Raw genomic sequence first — 19577 nt, 5'->3', positions numbered from 1 at the left:
AATAAACTTCCATTTTTGACCAACGTATGCAAAGGTAAATCCACTGTAATTTGTTTCTCAACAAACCCTCAACAAAACAGGTAATTCGAGTGTACAAAAGTAACATATGGCTTCAACGTTTAATTATGAGTCTTAGACTGTATTTTGACAACAAAAATCAATGAATTCAAAACGGACAGGGAATATAATCCCTTCTATCAGTCCCTTTCTTGTAAATTTCCCAGCCACTACCAAACGCAACCGATGAGCTCACGGGCCACTGAAGAAGTAGAAGAAGAAGACGTTTGAAATGTCGGACCCGGCGGCGCAGGGCCTGCAACCCCGGCTTCTCCAAGGCCAGTCGGCTGCAGGATCGACTGGGTCCGGCGCCGCCGTCGCAACCGGCTCCGGTTCGGCTAACAGCGACCCAGCCAGGCCTGGGCTGAGCCAGCAGCAACGCGCCAGCCAAAAGAAAGCCCAAGTTCGAGCCTTTCCACGGGCGAAGAAGCTCGAGAAACTTGGCGTTTTCTCTGCATGCAAGGTACTTAGCTCACCAGTTAGCCAGGCTGGCTAAAGTTCAAAACAAAGCACTCCACGAGAATTATTGTATTTATTCATTTACCATGTCGTAAGTGAAGAAGTCATAAACACGTAGCTATAGGAGCTAATGGTAACATACCCCATGCAGCTAGTGTACGTGGATAGCTATACTCATTAATTGATTTTAAAATGAATGTTAGCTTCCAGGCGCCCAGCAATAACAAACTACATGTAGTCCACTCGCTGTTGTTACAATTCATTCATTGCCGCTGGTATGTGTGTTCGTGTTCAGGCTAGTGACACCTGCAAATGCAACGGATGGAAGAACCCGAACCCCCCCACGGCACCCCGTGTAGACCTGCAGCAACATGCCGCCAGCCTGAGCGAGCCGTGCCGCAGTTGTGGACATGCCCTGGGTAAGCAGCATCCTCAATATAGGGTGTCCCATAGTCACCATACACTTCCTTTTTTTTTTTTTACTATTTTGTTTGAGGTATCATTTGAACAGACTTGAGACCATCAGCATTTCAGAGCTTAACTTTTGCAGCTTTTGTACATATATAATTTCTTGCCCCAGGCTGGCCAATTGACACTGCAGCAGCATTGCAAAATTGCCACCTGGCAAGAACTGTTTCTCTCCCAGCTGCATTTTAGTACCAGTTTGAGACACTTTGTGGTTATCACACTGCTCCAATGCATAGGACCATTTACGCTTTGCATGGCAAGTTCCTCAAAACACAAATCTGTTGTTGACAAAACTAAGCAGCCTCAAGTCTGTCAGAATGATACCTGAAACGAAATAGGATAAAAAAAAGGAAGTGGTCAGTGACCTTTGGGACACCCTCGTATATAGTCGCTGAATTCTCGAATCTCCAAACCAGTTATTTTTCAGAGAGGGGGGCATATTTTTTCAAGTTATCAAACATGATATTATTTGAAGTGGTATTATACCTATATAACTCTTACATACTGTTGTGTGCTAACATTAATCCAACATTTCAAAATGAAACAATTAAATCACTAATTTAGTAGTGTAGCTGAAAATGTCACAATTTTGTTAAGGCCTCACTGATAAGAATTAGTACGTACACAGACGTCGCTGCTGAAAGCAGTATAATGAAAGTCCTGCGTGAAGCGCTTTGTGCCAGTGACTTCTCGCCTACATTCCATCACCTCGATGCTTTTGCGTCTTGCAGCCGATCACGTGTCCCACCTGGAGAATGTGTCCGAGGATGAGATCAACAGGCTGCTGGGAATGGTGGTGGATGTGGAGAACCTGTTCATGTCTGTGCATAAGGAGGAGAACACGGACACCAAGCAAGTCTACTTCTACCTGTTCAAGGTGAGCACACACGTTAAATCGGTGACCTCGGGAAAAATCCAGATTAGTCCTGTGTGTAATAACGTCTTTTTATTTTTTCTGTAGCTGCTGAGGAAGTGCATCCTGCAGATGAGCCAGCCGGTGGTGGAAGGATCACTGGGCAATCCGCCTTTTGAGAAACCTAACATTGAACAGGTGTGTGTGAGAAAGCAAAACTGTCATCAATTTTTGCTTAGAACTCAAGACAAAAAATATGCCGAGCAACGGCTCGTGAATGGATGTGCCACTGTTTTCTCTCCGTTCCTCTCCAAAGGGCGTGTTGAACTTCGTGCAGTATAAATTCAGCCACCTGGCGCCCAAGGAGCGCCAGACCATGTTCGAGCTGTCCAAGATGTTCCTGCTGTGCCTCAACTACTGGAAGCTGGAGACCCCCACGCAGTACCGGCAGCGCACGCAGAAGGACGACGGCACGGCCTACAAGGTGGACTACACGCGTTGGCTGTGCTACTGCCACGTGCCGCAGAGCAACGACAGCCTGCCGCGCTACGAGACCACGCACGTCTTCGGGCGCAGCCTGCTCAAGTCCATCTTCACCGTCACGCGGCGCCAGCTCCTGGAGAAGTTCCGTGTGGAAAAGGACAAGCTGCTGCCTGAGAAGCGCACGCTCATCCTGACACACTTCCCCAAGTACGTCTCACGCTGGTGCTCTCACTCCATTTGTTCATTTTAAAAGATGTTAATTTAAAGTTTTGTGGCTGCCGCTAAAATTTGAGTAGTCTAGAGCCAAACATGGGTCGAATCTATGAATATTTCATGAAACATAAATAACATACACTTAAGGTATCCTAACATGCAGCTGCATCGGCACCCAAGATTAAGAAAACAAAAAGTGCTGAGTGCAACCAAGGACTGCTCCCTCGAGGTCAAAATTAGAACTAAAGCTTGATTTAGACGAGTATTTATCAGAAAATTCTGTATTTACAAATTCTCCCCTTCCATATTTCGGGATTGATTCGAACCATTTCCACTCAGCCAGGCCATATCTGGAATTGTTCATGAAATTACCACATTTTTTACAATAGAATTCCCAAACGGAGATATTTCCTCCTTCCACATTTTGCAGTCCAACCTCAAGTCTTACATTCTACAGTTGAACAATTCAACGATTTCCCCTGCATTTCAGTTTCGCACGCGCTCTCCAGAATTCACAATCATTTTCTAAAGACATTGCATTCTCCCGTGACAATTGATGTTGCCGACAGGTTTCTGTCGATGCTGGAGGAGGAAATCTACGGTGAAAATTCTCCCATCTGGGAGGCCGACTTCACCGTGCCTGCCGCCGACGGGGCGCAGCTGGGACATCAGATGGGTGAGGGGAGGACTCGGGGCGGCCAGCAAGGGTTTTTATTTCTTATCACGTGTGGAATTAAACCTTACGCACAATCATTAACTTATTCAGTACCAGCCAATTCTGGACCAAGTCTGAAAAGACGTTTAAAAACGTCTTTGGGAGTGAATGAGTTAACAATGGATGGATGTCTTATGAATTGACCAGTGAGTGTGCATTTGGCTACATAAAATGCAGTGAAATGACAGTATCGGTTCGTTCTCCAGTGATCAGTCCGGCGCCAGTGTCAGGCTCGTCCGCCCTCTCCAAGGCTCTGAGCGCGGGTTCGTCTCTGAGTCTGGATGCGTCAGGTTCCGAGCCAATTCCAGGTCGGCATCTTTGACGCGTTCAACGCTGCCAACCGCTTCTTGTCCTTAGATTTTTTTTTTTTTGCCCTCCCTTTTCAGGCGAGAAGCGTAAACTCCCCGAGGCACTGACGTTGGAGGATGCAAAGCGCATCCGCGTGATGGGTGACATTCCCATGGAGCTCGTCAACGAGGTCATGATGACCATCACGGACCCCGCCGCCATGTTGGGTCCCGAGGTCGGTCACGCGATGCCAAATTGTTATTTTTAAAAGAGATCTGACGGATGTGACGGAGCGCATTTCCATTTGCAGACCAACCTGCTGACGCCCAACGCGGCCCGCGACGAGACGGCCCGTCTGGAGGAACGTCGCGGGATCATCGAGTTCCACGTGATCGGCAACTCGCTGTCACAAAAGTCCAACAAGAAGATCCTGATGTGGCTGGTGGGCCTGCAGAATGTCTTCTCGCACCAGTTACCTCGCATGCCCAAAGAGTACATCACGCGCCTCGTCTTTGACCCGTAAGATCCATCTATCTTGTACTGCGCACATGCCCGCTCATGATATTGCCTCAGTTTTTCTTTTTGTCCTTTCCGCCAAACAGGAAGCACAAGACTCTAGCCCTCATCAAAGATGGCCGTGTCATCGGGGGCATCTGTTTTAGGATGTTTCCCACTCAGGGCTTCACAGAGATTGTCTTCTGCGCCGTCACCTCCAACGAGCAGGTCAAGGTATGCCAAACGACTTTGCTATTTTCATTTTTTTTGCCACTTGCTGTCGACTGAAAATGACATCACAGACGCTCAGGGCTCACCTGTTTTCTGAGTTTGGTCATGTGACGCTCGCAAGATGAGCTGCGGTTGGTTGTTATCTGAGTGCTGAGCAACTGTGATGTCATTTTCAGGATACAGAACTTTTTTCTTTCAGAAAAACACTTTTGTCTCAAAACTTTTGTTCTTTTTTTGGCATCATTAACTAATAGGGAATTAGTTAATGATGCCAATTTCCATTTAATTTTGGATCCAACCGTCTGTCTCGTTGTACTTTTGTTCTTTTTTTGGCATCATTAACTAATAGGGAAAAAAAGGACCATTCTTGGAGGGCTATGACTTTGTCTTGCAAAAACATTTTTTTTTTGTAGTACTTTGTTTTCTCCTTGAAATATACAACTTTGTCATACACTCACGAGGGGGGAAAAATGCCACATTTGGAAAAAAAATATGAATCTTTGTCAAAAATTATTTCAGCTCGGAAAAAATATCTTGAAAAGTGTGAAACACATCACAATCAATTTTCTGATTTGTCAGCTTTTTTTTTTCCCCATTTAATTTTGGATCCAACCGTCTGTGTCGTTGTACACCACCAAGTATTTTGAAGGATCAAACTCAAAACTAAAACCTCATCTTTGCTCGCTCCTCTGCCTTCATCAGGGCTACGGCACGCACTTGATGAACCACCTGAAGGAGTACCACATCAAACACAACATCCTCTACTTTCTCACCTACGCCGACGAGTACGCCATTGGCTACTTCAAGAAGCAGGTGAGCTCCTGACACTTAACTCTCGAGCCATTTTTCCCTCAAATTCGACTCATTTCCTCCTTTTGGCAGGGCTTCTCCAAAGACATCAAAGTGCCCAAGAGTCGCTACCTGGGCTACATTAAAGACTACGAAGGAGCCACGCTGATGGAGTGCGAGTTGAACCCAAGGATCCCGTACACGGAGCTGTCGCACATCATAAAGAGGCAGAAAGAGGTTCACAGTCTTAATTTGACACAGTTGCTACTTCTTGTAGTCGTGAGCCAAAATTTGCCACGTGGGCAAGGAGAGCCACGGGTCCGTCCACAGAATAACTCGATAGCTCCTCGAACCCCTTTGTCAGATCATCAAGAAGCTGATCGAGAGGAAACAGAGTCAGATCAGGAAAGTCTACCCGGGCCTCACCTGCTTCAAGGAGGGCGTGCGACAAATCCCCGTGGAGAGTATTCCCGGCATACGTCAGTGTTTAGGTCTCAGCGCAATAACGGTATTAAGCGAGCCAAAATGCACTCATGTTTTGTTTTTTTTCTTCTTCGTTGTCCCGAAGGAGAAACAGGATGGAAACCAAGCGGCAAGGAGAAAGTGTAAGTGCAGTAGGGATTTAAATCTTAGAAGTAGGGCTCCAATAAGTGGACCAAAAAAAAAATAGTCGACACAAAATATTTGTCTTGAGGCTTCACCGGAATCATGTGACACCAACAAAGACATTTCCAACCGACATAAAACTCTGTATATTTTTTTTTATGATTGTGATTTGTAATGGAGAGTAACTGTCGGATGCTGGGCAAGCTCAAAATTGGATTCATCCATTCATATGATCCACTTATCCTCACGGGGGTCACTGAATTTAATTTAATTTGTATGATGTAATAGTAACAGGTGCGATTAACACATTCTCCTTTGTCCTGTACTTTTTTTTTTAAGTATTGCTTTATTGGAGGCAATACATTTGTTTCTCCTCTTTAAGGGCCTTTTTAATTTAAGTCATTTGAAATAGAGATTTTTATAATTTGCTCTGATTTTGGTGCTAACACTAAGGAGTTGTTTTGTAGAAAAGAAGTGAAGGACCCTGATGTGTTATACAACATGCTCAAGAACCTACTGGCCCAAATCAAGGTAAGATTGACACATACCTCTAGTAGCATGTCCAGGTTAAAAAGCATTTGGCGTCTTGTCTCATAGACATCATTTTGTGCCAAGTGTCCGTTGTGTGCTCTGATGTTTTATTGGTTTATTTTTATTTTTTTGTTTATTTTTGGGTAGACTCACCCCGATGCTTGGCCGTTCATGGAGCCCGTCAAGAAGTCCGAAGCACCCGATTACTATGAGATCATCCGCTTCCCCATCGGTATGCTGACACTCATTCCATATCAGTACAGAATGATGATATGCGAAATATGAAAAATATTTCATGTTAAACCTAATATGTAAAATATCTTAAAGAGGTGACAAATACGAAGCATTGCCTATTCAAGTCTTTTTCTTGGAAAATGTGATCAATTTTAATTTATCAATCAGGGCGCTAGTATAATTCAGTCATACAAACAAACAAAGCTGTTTTGCACAGAGGATAAAGATTTAATGCCTGTGTGTGTTGTTTCGTTTAGTTTGACAGTGAACTTCTAACGGAAGTGACATTAAGTAGCTTGGAGCCCCCTTTTTAAACATTTGCCAAACTGTTGCTTGTTGGAAAGCGCGTGAAGTTGTTTGCATCTTTCCGCAGACCTGAAGACCATGACCGAGCGCCTGAAGAATCGCTACTACGTGACCAAGAAGCTGTTCATCGCCGACCTGCAGCGCATCATTACCAATTGCCGCGAGTACAACCCGCCTGACAGCGAGTACTGCAAGTCGGCCAACACCCTCGAAAAGTTCTTCTACTTCAAGCTCAAAGATGGTGGCCTCATTGAAAAATGAGCTTTTTGTTGTTGTTATTGCTGGGTTTTGTTGTTTTTTGTTTTTTTTGAGCAGGAGTCGAACACGACACAACGCAGTACCAAAGTTCTACACCGGACACCAACTTTATTTATAAGATGTAAACATCATTCCACCTGTTCAGTCGCCAAAACCTGGACCTCGGGGACTTGAAAGCCACGTTGCCTTCGGTTACTGACACACTTGAAGCTCCCTGCTGCGTCTTTTTTTCCCCCTTTTTGTTGTTTATTTTTGTATATAAAAATATATTTTAAATGAAAGCGCACAAAATGGATTTTGTGCTCGAAAATTGACACTTGTTCAAATGAACGTTTTAGGTCTTGTCACCATCACTGTCACAAACAGGTTTTGCAGCTCTTTGTGCTAAAAACGTGATTACATAGAACAGAGGTAAGAAATAAAATTGCTGTGCCTCTGTCTTAAAATATGTGCTTAAAAAGTGCATTAATTGGGTGCTACGCAAGAATTTGCTGCCTTCAGAAACCTCCAGTTAAAAGAAAAAAAAAACTTGCGGTTCTTTCCGACTTCAAACATCAAGCGTTACATTTCCATGACGTCATGGTTTAAATGCTATTTACTGTCACTGTAGTACTGTTAATAACAATAAAAGGTTGGTTTTTTTTTTGGTGGTAAAGGGTGTTTGATAGTGCCATCTGTTTTAAATTAAAGGTATCAGTCAACGCAACCCAGCCACTATCTCGTCACAAAACTGGATTTCGGTTTCATTTCGTCACGTCTTCACCGTGAGTTTCACTTTCCCGACGCGACAAGGCGCACGAGAATGCGGCTGCGTTCACGTGCACTTCAACTTCTCACGCTCCATAGTTTACTCTCCAACTTTTTACTTTGAATAACGCGGTACCGATATGTCCCAAATGCGTCATTGGGATTTGGCTTTATTATCTATTTTGCACAAGCCACAAAGCCACTTTAAAAAAAAGAAAATCGATGTCTTCCGCGATAGGTACACCGTGACTTTAATTGTTTAGTCATAACTGTATTTCAACCTTATACTTACGTAATGAGCTCCTCCTTCGTTTCTTCCGGGTCCTTTCATTTTCCTCCAGCTCAGCTGATCGCCATGTAACTAGAAACTGCATCCACGCACACATCGCTCTCGTCAATCCCCTCCGTACTTAACATTGGCAAATTTTAACCCCGAGTTGAAATCAAGTAGTTTTTGTTACCGTGTCCCAGACGTGTCGCGATGTCAGATCTGGTCCTGTACGGGTACCAGGAGGAGGTGGTCCAGAGGGCTTTGCAAGGGGAGAACATCATCGTGTGGCTGCCCACGGGAGCGGGGAAGACGCGAGCCGCTGTCTTCGTGGCCCACAAGCACCTGGAGAGGACGCCTGGGGCCAAAGTGGTGGTCCTTGTCAATACGGTAACGAAATAATAATGCTAATAATAAATCCAGCTATCATGGGCGTATTGGTACAAATGTGAGCAAGTCTCATTTATTGATTTGTAAATGTTTTAACTAAGTCTTTTTACAGTATTTTTCACTTCACGACAATACCACTCAAGTGACTAGAAGTGAAACGAAAACTGATTAGATTTATAAAATCGGTTTAGATTTTAAAGATGTGAGTGCGTTGATAAAAACAGTAAAAATTATAAATTCTATAAATCATTTTTTAAAAATAAAATTTTCGTTAATGGAAGCTACAGCTTCTTGTTGCTTTCAAGCTTAGCTTGTAGCAGACGTGTGCACATTGCAGCATGACGTCTTTATAAAATCGGTTTAGATTTTAAAGATGTGAGTGCGTTGATAAAAACAATAAAAATTATAAATTATATAAATAATTTTTTAAAAATAAAATTTTCGTGAAATGGAAGCTACAGCTTCTTGTTGCTTTCAAGCTTAGCTTGTAGCAGACGTGTGCACATTGCAGCATGACGTCTTTGATTCACTGGTGAAAAGGACACTTTGATTTCGCTCCTCTTTCATCTCTAACTGCTTCAGACAACAAAGTGTATGCAGGAAAGTGGTTAAGATTGCACGATTGTCTGTGTTTAATGTGTTGTGTTGTATTATTTTGTCATTTTATGTTAACTTTTCTTTTGATGGCGCTGCGGGCACCCGCAGCGGCTCCTCTTGTTGTATGTTGTGAGAGGGAAGAAATACATACAGCACATTTGACAATTGGGTGCATTAATTGGGTCTAGGTGCACCTGGTGGACCAGCACTACAGCAAAGAGTTCCATCCCGCCCTGGGGCACCATTATGCTGTCACGGCAGTGAGCAGCGACAGCGACAGAAAGGACTTCCTGGGATTGGTGCTGCGTGACAAGGATGTACTTGTGTGCACGGCGCAGATCCTCCTGAACGCCCTCACCAGCAATGAGGAAGCCAAGCACGTGGAGCTCTCAGGTGGGTCGGCCAGAAACAATTTGTGGGAGGGCATGTTGCCACGGTAAGACTGGGTAATATCTCGATAATGTGGTTGCAGACATCACCCTGCTGGTGGTGGACGAGTGCCATCACACGCACAAGGAGACGGTGTACAACAAGATCATGAGGCTCTACCTGGAGAAGAAGATGAGGGGCGACAAACGGCTGCCCCAGGTCCTCGGCCTTACAGCGTCGCCGGGATCGGGAGGAGCCAAAAGTCTGGACAAGGCTGTGCAGTATGTACTTCAGGTACAAACAACACTTAACGTACATACTTAGATTTCATTTCATTTCCATTCGATTGAATTTTTGTTAAATGTCCATTCTGTAGTTTATTTAACTCGGTAATTATCATTACGTATTTAATAATAATAATCTCCATCATCATCGTCATCATTATTATCATACAATAATAAAAATAATATAATAGTTATTACAGTATTATTACTATTATTGTTATAATAAAGTGAAGTAATCATAAGTGTACATATTAAAATTAAGTGGAGTTAAAATTGCATGCATGTGTCAGATCTGTGCCAACTTGGACTGTGCCATCGTATGCACCAAAAACTGCACCGAGGAGCTCAACATGAAAGTACCCAAACCCGTGAAAAGGTTTGACATTGTGGAGGAAAGGCAGGAAGTAAGTACCACCCCCCACACCCCCCACCACCATTTTGTTTCGAATGTAATTATCAACATTATCGGGAGTACCCGTGTGTTGGTAGGATCCATTTGGTGACCATGTACAGTGGATGATGCGACAAATCCACTGCTTCATGCAGCCTCCCGAGGACTTCATCCCCCGAGAGTTTGGCACGCAAGATTACGAGAGCAACATAGTCGCATTGCAAAAGAGAGGTCTCGTATCATTGTTATATTACCACCTGTAAAATTACATTTGAAAAAAAAGGAACATGTAATGATTCCGATTGCACATTTTGTCACAATTCAAATATTTCCATGTTGCTCACTCAAAAGTGTACATTTTGATTAAAAAAAAATAATGGATTCAGATTTAGTTTTAGTGTGAATTAACGGTGCTTCAGCAGAAGAGACTTTTATAGGAAAAAAAATTTATTCTGACCCCATCCTAGTTGAAATGAATGTCATAACATTTTTTATCATGTTTTAATACTTGTTAAATGTATTTATTTTCAAAATTGGAACTCAGTTTCAATATGAATTTTCACATATATAATAGAGACATCTACTGTGCAAATCATGCCAATCACAACTAAAATGTCATCGAGTTGCAATATGTTGTGCTAAATCCAAATCCAGATTGGATTCGGATTTAGCTGATGTGAACACGGCAATCGATGTGTTGGTGCAGGTGTGGAGGAGTGCAACAGGCGACTGATACGATGTGCCATCCACCTGCGCGAGTACAATGACGCGCTGCTGATCAACGACACACTGCTGATGGAGGACGCGCTGTGTTCTCTGAAGGACTTCTACAGAGAGACCACCATCATCGACGACACCGACCGTTTCCTGGTGAATCTTTTCCAAGGTGTGGGCGCTTATTTGTCTGGTAATCGGAAAGTGGTTGCCTGTGTACTTTCTCCACAGACGACGGAGATTATCTGTTCAGATATTTGGAACTCACCAGGTGATCAGACCAGGTTGCACCTTGCTGCACTAATGCAGATTCCAGATTTGATCGAGATTGCACATTTTAACATTGAACATGTTCAGATGTTTAAAGCTCAAATGTGATCAGATAACAATGCAAATGACAAATTTCTTATCCGAGTGCTTAATCCAGATTTGAAATGGACTGCATATGTCGTCACAAATACCACTTTTACAATTTGACTTTAAATTTCAATTCAAAGATTTCGATGTTTCGACCTCAAATGTCTTCAGATCAGAATCCAAATCTGAAATGCTGAATCCAGATTTGATCCAGATTGTACATGAATTAAAATTTAAGATGGAATATTTGATTGAACATATTTCGTCATTTATGACTAATGAGCCCATTCGATCTGGTTGCAATTTGTTGCTGAATCCAGAGTTGATCCAGATTGCACACAAAGAAAAAAGTCAGATGTTCAGATATTTTTTTACTCAAAATGAAAATGTCTCGATATTTATTACTCAAGTATCATGAAGAACAGATTATTAGTACTAATTCAGAATCCAGACGTGGTCCAGATTGCGCGCGAATTAAACCTCTGAACTATCAGATCTTGTCCAAGGTGGGACTGGAATTCAGTGGAAATCACAAAGTTGATCACCCGTCGCTCACCTGCAGATAACCAAGCCAAACTGACGACGTTGGCGCGCGACCTGCGTTTCACAAACCCCAAGATGGAGCAGCTGGAGAGCACCCTGCGGAGGCACTTCTCTCCCAGCGTAGAGTCCAGAGGAATCGTCTTCAGCAAGACCCGCAAGAGCACGTCCTGCCTGCACCAGTGGGTGCTCGCCAACGACAGCCTGCGCTCAGCCGGCATCAAGTCCGCCATCATAACCGGCAGCGCCGGCATGACACAGGTGCGCTCGCTGACTGACATCGACCGACAAAAGTGGAAGTGCACAAATTAGAGTTGGCGATCAACCTGACGTGCGGTTTCAAATAACATCAAAGACGATTTAGCCTTCAACAAATTCAACGCAGGTTTTACTCAACGCCATCGTATCAATCGCCGCTTTTCCCGCAGCAAGATCGCGACAAAACCATCCGGAACTTCCGCCTGGGCTCCGTCAATCTCCTGATTGCCACCAGCGTGGCCGAAGAGGGCCTGGACATCCCCCAGTGCAACCTGGTGGTGCGTTACGGCCTGCTGACCAACGAGATTGCCCAGCAGCAGGCTAACCGTCGCGCCCGCGCCCAAGACAGCCACTACTCTCTCGTGGCAGAGCGCGGCAGCCGCGAGGAGCGACGCGAGCACCTCAACACTTACCTGGCGGGCCTCACCGCCAAAGCCGTCGACAAGATCCACCAGATGAGCCCGAGAGAGTTCAGAGCAAACGTGAGTGACCCTCTGCCAGGTCAGAGACCAACCCTTCAAAAATACGGTGCTGTGAGAATTGAATCGAATGTCACTCAATTGTTCTGAAAATATGACTATATTTTTATTTTGTCGCTCTGGAGTATCCACTATCGAGTGGGACCTAGTCAAAAAAATGCATCATGAAAAAGAAAAAAAGAAGTCACTCAAGATCAACTCACCTGAACTCATTTAGTACAAGCCAATTGTAGACTAAGTCTGAAAAGACGTTTAAAAACGTCTTTGGGAGTGAATGGGTTAATTCGAATCCCGCGCCAAATTGTGGCCCAAGGTAGAATCCTTAGAATCGATTATTTTGTCTTTTGCTGCCGTAAATAGTAAATCTCGCGGATCAAACAACGGACCAATGTCAGGGCACGTTTAGACAAACAAAGGATTAATGGTCAGCCAATGAGACGCCATCTCACCTCATGTCCGGGTGTTCGTCGGCAGATCGACGAGCTCCAGGCGCGGGCGATGCTTTGCAACCGGATGGCGGAGATCCAGATGATGGAGAAGAACGGTCGCTACTTGTCCGCCAACGTCCAGCTGCTGTGCGGCAACTGTTTGACGGCAGTGGCGCAAGGCAGCGACATCCAGCTGTTGGACAACATGCATTATGTCAACGTCAACCCGCAATTCAGGTCAGCTCATATGTTTCGTCAACCTGACACTCAGAATTTGCATTCGCCACGTTTCCTCTACAATAAATAGTCACACTCACACCTAGAGACAATTTAGTGTGTTCAATCAGCCTACCATACATGTTGTTGGAATGTGGGAGGAAACCGGAGTACCCAGAGAAAAGCCACGCAGCCACGGGGAGAACATGCAAACTCCACACATAAAGGCTGGAGCCGGAATTGAACCCTGCACTTCTGTACTGTGGGGCAGACGTGCTAACCAGTCTATACCGCACCGTTCAATAGGAAACTATTTACTATTATAATACACCATTTTATCTGTTTTCATACATTTAAAAATACATATTGCGACATCATCTACGAATGATGTTGCCTATCTGTGCGTTTAAAAAATAAATCAAATGATGCCCTTGAGCACCAAAGTGCTTAGTTTTTTTTTCTTTTGTTTTGTTTTTTTGAGTTTCTTCAGTTTGCTTTGAGCCCACCACAGAAGGACCCTACTGATGGCAAAGAAGAAAAATGTGATGACAACCATAAAACAGCATGACGCGATGTTTGACATGCGTCTGTACTCTCAGGAGGCACTACAAGAAGGGCTCTCCGGTCCTTCTGAAGAAGACGTTTGAGGACTGGGAGCCCGGCTGCCGCATCAAGTGCAACAACGGCAACTGCAACAAGGTAACACAATACCTCGTCTTTACTTTTTCAGTACCTGTGTGTGTGTTTGTGTGTGTGTGTGTGTGTGTGTCTGTGTGTGTGTGTGTGTGCAGTATAATAGAGACATACAGTTATACAGTACATGTAACTGGTCAAGTCACCTCAGTAAGCCACAGTAATAATAATCGTAAACCTATGACCGCACCTTCTGGGCAAACATTTAATCGGATAATTTCCCGTGGCACACCAGATGATGTAATTAAAAAAAAAAAAAAAAAAACAGCACCACGTCATAAATTTAGTGTCCCATAATGCATTGCGTTGCAGCAATGGGGCTATGAGATAAAGTTCCGCAAAGTGGCACTCCTGCCCAATGTGGCCATTAAAGACTTCGCCCTGCAGACACCCAGCGGCAGGACCACCGTCAAGAAGTGGAAGGACGTCCCGTTCACCGTGGAGCACTTCAGCTTCAGCGAATACTGCCATCAACACCTCCTGGACTCTTAACAAGCTAACGCTAACTTATTATGAGTTTGTTGTCAAGAGGTGGATGGAACACATGGTGGTGGAATGTTCACCCGAACCCCGCCTAAAAGTCTTTTAATGAAATCTGCACTGTGAAAGTATTTTTAATAATATTTATGTCCATGATGAAATTAAACCCCGTTTTAACTTTACTTAAGTTACTCTTTCTTGCCTTGATTACCCTGATTTGATTTGGTGTTTGATGCCTTCACATACCAATAGAGGGCGATGTTGTGTCGGGAATCGTCCACACTGTGGTGACCGTGCACATAAAAGCAAAGAGCGTCAATTTAAATAGGTAAAAATACAACCAAAACAAAAATGTCATTAATTTAAAAGAAAATACAATAGCAACATTCAATGGATGATATGAATAGGAAAATATATCAACTCAACTCAACTCAAGTCTATTTATAGAGCACTTTCAAACAGTTGTTTGTCAGTCAGTCAATTGAATCTAAAATAATTACAAAAACTACAAAACAGGAATTGGGCAAATACTGAATTATGATATTTGAAAATAAATTAACCATCAGAACTTTTCAAAACAATTGCAAGTACTAAAATAATAATGAAAAAATATCAAAATCAAAATGATTCATAATTAGATGATGAATCTAAAACCCACAAAAACAAAATACTAGAAAATAACCCAATAACAATACGGAGTAATAAATAAATTGAAATATTAATACCATTAATGTGTAAAATGCTTTAGTATGGCTCATAGGCAAATATTTGATCAACCACAAAAAATGCAAAAGAAGTATCAAATATTTTTAATGCTTATTATGAAAAATAATCACATTGAAACCCCACAGAATTACAAATAAAATCATCACACTGCAAAACATGAAGAAATATGAACAAAGAACGATTGGTAAACATCAAAAACATTACATGATAATCACACTGCAATAAGGTGAAGGAACGGATTCATTTTGTGAAATTAGCCAAATAAAGCGTCTCAGTTTAAGCAAACATATCGCAAGACATTACTTTGACACTTTTGATGAATGAAAACTGACAATTTGAAAAGATGTGCCCTCCACAGTCATTATATGGTGTTCATATTGTATTCCTGCATCACTAATGTGCTTGTGTATTCCAGCCCGGCTCATTGAACACACATTTAACATCATTGCGAGTCGCGGAAGAAAGCACAACTAATTGATCTCACTGGCATCAATCAATCATCAAATGCAAATGATAGAAAGCAACATTATTTTTTTTCTGTCACACACACACACACACACACACACACACACACACACACGCACCGACATGGCACTAAGCCTGACTTGTTGGGGAGGAGGCGGAAACATATGATTGACTGTGAGCCGACTCAGCGTCTCTAATCAACGCTGATTATTTCCTTTTGCACATGCAGAGCACACTGATTGCAATTTGACATCCCCCTGTGCATGTGTGTGTTTGTGCGTGTGTGTGTAGCCAATGTCATTCATGTACTCATGCTCATGCATAAAAGTATGTTCTGTCCCACTTTTTTGCATCACGTTACTATTTTTCAACACAGAGAGAGTCATGAGACCGTTTTAGCATAGCATCGCATGCTTCATTCATTTTCAACCCTGAAGGGACACACACATGAGCGATCAAGGGTGTGTGTGTGCGCGCATGCGTGTTTGTGTGTGTTGTCTCTCAAGTGCCCACTTAATGGTGCAGCTGTGCTTCCGACATGTCAAGGCCCTTGCGTGCAAGTAGCATGCGCATATAGAGGGAATGAAATGAGATGATTTAATTGGCCACGATTGAATTAAGCAGTGATCACTCCCACAGCGGCGCACTCTGCGCTCTCGCAGAAAACACTGGCCTGCGGTCGTCTGCGAAAATACCAACCATATCTAACCCAGTGCCACACAACTATGCCACACACTGCGCCGGATTTACACTGGTCACGAAACTAGAAGCCTAAGTCTTATTATTTGGCCTTCGTAGTCATTTTCAAAGCTATACTGGGTCACTATTTTGCATCACATTCTTATGATTTTTTTTAAGAATTGTGCTCTCTCTAAGAGGAACGCTTACGAGAAATGATTTATTAAACTGAAGTATTTTTGTGTGTGGGTGTGTATTCATGCCCATTTTGTTTGCACAGTCAAAAGCCTTTGCCGCGGCGTGCCGTTGTCTGGCACAGTGGCAGGAAATTGAAGGACAAGCAGAGAGTGGGGTAGCGCAAGGACTTGGCAGGCAGGCGGAAATGAGCGACCCTGGCGTGACCTTACGTTATATTGTCTGAACACAGCCGCGTCACACAAGTTAATGTTGGAATAAAGCACTTTTGAAAGAAAACAAAAGTTCAACAGAAACCTAAAAATATACGGTTACTAAAATGCTTCTGTAGGGTCATTGTTCTGTGGGACGTCTTTCATTTTTTTAATGATATTAAAAAATGAATTAATGTGATTTTGAGAACGATATAATTGATCATCTGAGAACTCCTTTGGATTGCTTATAAACCAAATCTGTGAATCTGGCGTGTCAGGTTGAAGGAAAGAAGGAAGGAAATAAGGAACTGACTGAACAACCAGGTTACCTTCTGATCAATGAAAAATGACATGCATATGAAATATAGATGAAATAATAACTTAAACAACAAATTGGTGGACAGTGACATGTTTAAACAGTATTACAGTACTTACTTTTCTTACTAACTAACCGACATTTGTGTTGGTTTGTTAGCTAGTGACTTCCTGGTTCATGGAAAACATTGAACGATAAGAAACAAAATTAACACTATTTCCAAGATAATTTATAAACAAATGAACAAACGGACTAAACATGATATTAGTAGTTTGTCTGTTTGATTATTCGTAGCAGATTAACTCCTGCTCCTTGAGGACAACTTAAAGTAATCATTAAACTAATGAACTAGCTAAGAAGCTACAAATGTATTGTCAGTAACCTTTTTAAACAATATAACAACTAATTAACAATGTTACAAATGAACTCAGTTCCACATTTGTTTTTGAGTTTCAGTTTGGATAGCAAGGAAAGAAGCTTCCTGGTCCATGGTGGACGATTTATGAAGATCCATGTTGGTGTCAAGCGTTTGTAAGGTAGCTAGCTGCTTGCTTGATTCAAAGGTACATAGCCTCACGTTTCCTTTGTGAGTCTTTTTAGGTTAAATGTACGCGAAGGACGACGGCGGAAGTTCATGACAGCCAAAATGATGGTAAGGCGTAGCTTCATGACGCCCTCCATGCGGTGACGTTGGGGTAGCACTACGCACGCAGCATGTGCAACATAGCGGCCGGGTCATAGTCAGGGAAAGTAGGTTTGCTCTGGCGGGAAATGTCTATTTTCGTGTCTGAAAATGAAACGGGGCCTTTGTGACATTTTCACAGGCCTGGAGCCACGAGTAACCTTCGCTCGTCGGCAGGAACAGTAAAGCACAATAAAGATTGTATGTTAATACAATATTAATATAATACGGTTGTGCACAATTTTGACGATGATGGTTGATATAACAAGTAGCCGAGACAGGAAGTGGCGCAGAAAGATGAAAAGAGGCTCCCTGGCTGAGGTAATTATTGGCTCTCATATAATAAATGTGTTATCGTTGATCATGACAAGTCTCATTTCCCCACCAATGACCTTTGCTAAACTCCCGGCATTATGATCATTATTATACCTTTATCTTATTTTATTATAATGTCATCTAATCAAAAAGTCTTTTCAAATGCTTTATGTCACATACGTATTCAGACAAATTTGAAGTGAGCCAACTAATGTACTGGTCTTTTCTATTCTGCTTTTGCCTGTATTCACTTCTCAAGGTCTCACAATTATACAATTTATTTAAATGTATTTGTATTTTTTATCTTGGATTAACTCAACACTTGAAGTCTAAAGTATGAAGTCACTGCACTATTACTCACTTTGCTTTTGATACATCAGGTTAGTCAGCTGTGACTAACTGGCATATTTGTGTTTTCGTAAAATATCGGAAAATTATTCTGTTGCTCGCTGCAAATGGAAGATCAGTGCATTAAAACAAACAAAAAAAAAAAAGACAAAATAGCGAACTACCTGACTGACTGAGTGGTTGACTGTCCATATTTGTGTTTGTCTCATTTTTTGTCGAATTCTTAGCCAGCAATTTACAATATCAACCAACCAACTAACTTTTTGTCTGTGCTTTTTTTTTTTTTTTGCTAGGTAACAGGTTTACCTGCTGTATGATGTGAGAAATGGATGGACACATTTTTTTTATCTACGGCTAACATTTTGTCGGACACATTTTGTCTGTCTTCCCACGCGCCTGCCTGTACTTACGCCATTAAAGTTAATAAACTCCTGCTCGACAGAGTGGTCGCTCACAGATGGCTTTTTAAAGTCTCAGATGCCGTATGTGGTGGTTGGCGCTCCGGTTGCCTTGGCGACCAGGTTGATGCACTACAGGATATTGAGAGCGCCACGAGTGGGAGGAGGCCTGTGTTCACTTTGTGTGTCTGCTGCTGTGCATAACAGCACAATAATGTGTACGGGTACCTTGCAATCAATTTGCACTAAGGGAAATGTACTAGCTCTGTCTGGTATTATTCAAAATGAATAAAGAGCTTGTTTTAGTAGAGTACAGAAAAATAATCATAGACTTTTTGACCAGTAAAGATTGTTGATAAAATAGCAATCAAAATATACAGTATATAGTTAAAAACACTAACAAGTGAGGATATGCTCACATTTATGACACCTAGGCCAGATGAAAATCTAATTCGAGGATTAACTTTCCAGACATTTTAGAATAGAGTTTTTCATGACTGATCAAAAATAGGGAAACATCCTCAAATGTGGCCCGACATTTGCGTAGCCCGTTCGACCACCTTGTGTTGAAGATTCTTCATAACAAATGATATTCAGTTGTGAGCGCTTGAATCAGTGATGTCGGGGAATGTGCCCTGTCCTGTCTTAGCATCTATAAGCAGAGCTGTCAGCACCCAAAGGGCACCCATGGAACCCGACGGCGGGCAGGTGCACCCGGCTTCAGATACTGCACCTCCTGCCAGGCTTTAATGTCCTGACCTTTTGTCACTCCACGTGAACCAAAGCATGTTAATAAAATGACACGTAAATACAAGCTCGTTAGCATGTTGATTTAACAACAACACTGATTCTTTTAGAAGGTTTAAGGTGGTGAGGAAGGGGGAGTGTTATGTTTCAGGACCCCAGATTCTATTTTTACGATGCCTACTTGCCAGAAGGCCAGCGCATTTTGCACCAAGGAGGATGACAGCGAGGCCAAAAAGTAGTCATCACCTCTCATGTGTGACAATGTCATCCATGTATACCTCCCACGGGGGGCTAGCCACTCTATATTCAGGTCTGT

The 19577-nt window shown here is 42.7% G+C and overlaps 2 protein-coding genes across 6 annotated transcripts; both read left to right on the top strand.

Moving 5' to 3' along the window:
* The first annotated feature begins 233 nt into the window (after nucleotides 1–233).
* On the top strand, nucleotides 234–7641 carry kat2a (K(lysine) acetyltransferase 2A). Its single transcript, XM_019896960.1, has 17 exons — nucleotides 234–520; nucleotides 812–935; nucleotides 1716–1861; nucleotides 1946–2035; nucleotides 2154–2527; nucleotides 3103–3209; nucleotides 3455–3556; nucleotides 3635–3771; nucleotides 3847–4055; nucleotides 4139–4265; nucleotides 4965–5075; nucleotides 5145–5288; nucleotides 5416–5530; nucleotides 5620–5656; nucleotides 6125–6188; nucleotides 6336–6420; nucleotides 6796–7641. Exons 1-17 carry the CDS (start codon nucleotides 290–292, stop codon nucleotides 6987–6989), a joined length of 2397 nt encoding a protein of 798 aa, XP_019752519.1. The 5' UTR covers nucleotides 234–289; the 3' UTR covers nucleotides 6990–7641.
* Nucleotides 7642–7781: 140 nt separating this feature from the next.
* dhx58 (DEXH (Asp-Glu-X-His) box polypeptide 58) lies at nucleotides 7782–18235 on the top strand. 5 transcript variants are annotated; one of them, XM_019896999.1, is made up of 13 exons: nucleotides 7784–7971; nucleotides 8080–8133; nucleotides 8199–8391; nucleotides 9177–9381; nucleotides 9461–9651; nucleotides 9932–10045; nucleotides 10131–10263; nucleotides 10739–10918; nucleotides 11666–11904; nucleotides 12072–12383; nucleotides 12855–13045; nucleotides 13624–13723; nucleotides 14030–14379. In XM_019896999.1, exons 3-13 carry the CDS (start codon nucleotides 8215–8217, stop codon nucleotides 14207–14209), a joined length of 2022 nt encoding a protein of 673 aa, XP_019752558.1. In that variant the 5' UTR covers nucleotides 7784–7971; nucleotides 8080–8133; nucleotides 8199–8214; the 3' UTR covers nucleotides 14210–14379. The 5 variants fall into 5 exon arrangements, with proteins under 5 accessions (XP_019752567.1, XP_019752532.1, XP_019752558.1 ...); XM_019897008.1 differs by lacking the exons at nucleotides 8080–8133; nucleotides 14030–14379 and adding an exon at nucleotides 17222–18235 and having other exon boundaries at nucleotides 7782–7971; nucleotides 8205–8391; XM_019896973.1 differs by lacking the exon at nucleotides 8080–8133 and having other exon boundaries at nucleotides 7782–7971; nucleotides 8205–8391.
* Nucleotides 18236–19577: the final 1342 nt, after the last annotated feature.

This window comes from Hippocampus comes, unplaced genomic scaffold (genome assembly GCF_001891065.2).
Source record: "Hippocampus comes isolate QL1 unplaced genomic scaffold, H_comes_QL1_v1.1 scaffold10, whole genome shotgun sequence".
NCBI classification, from domain to species: domain Eukaryota; kingdom Metazoa; phylum Chordata; class Actinopteri; order Syngnathiformes; family Syngnathidae; genus Hippocampus; species Hippocampus comes.
Note: the sequence above shows the minus strand (reverse complement) of the source record. Positions and strands in the feature narration are given on the sequence as shown.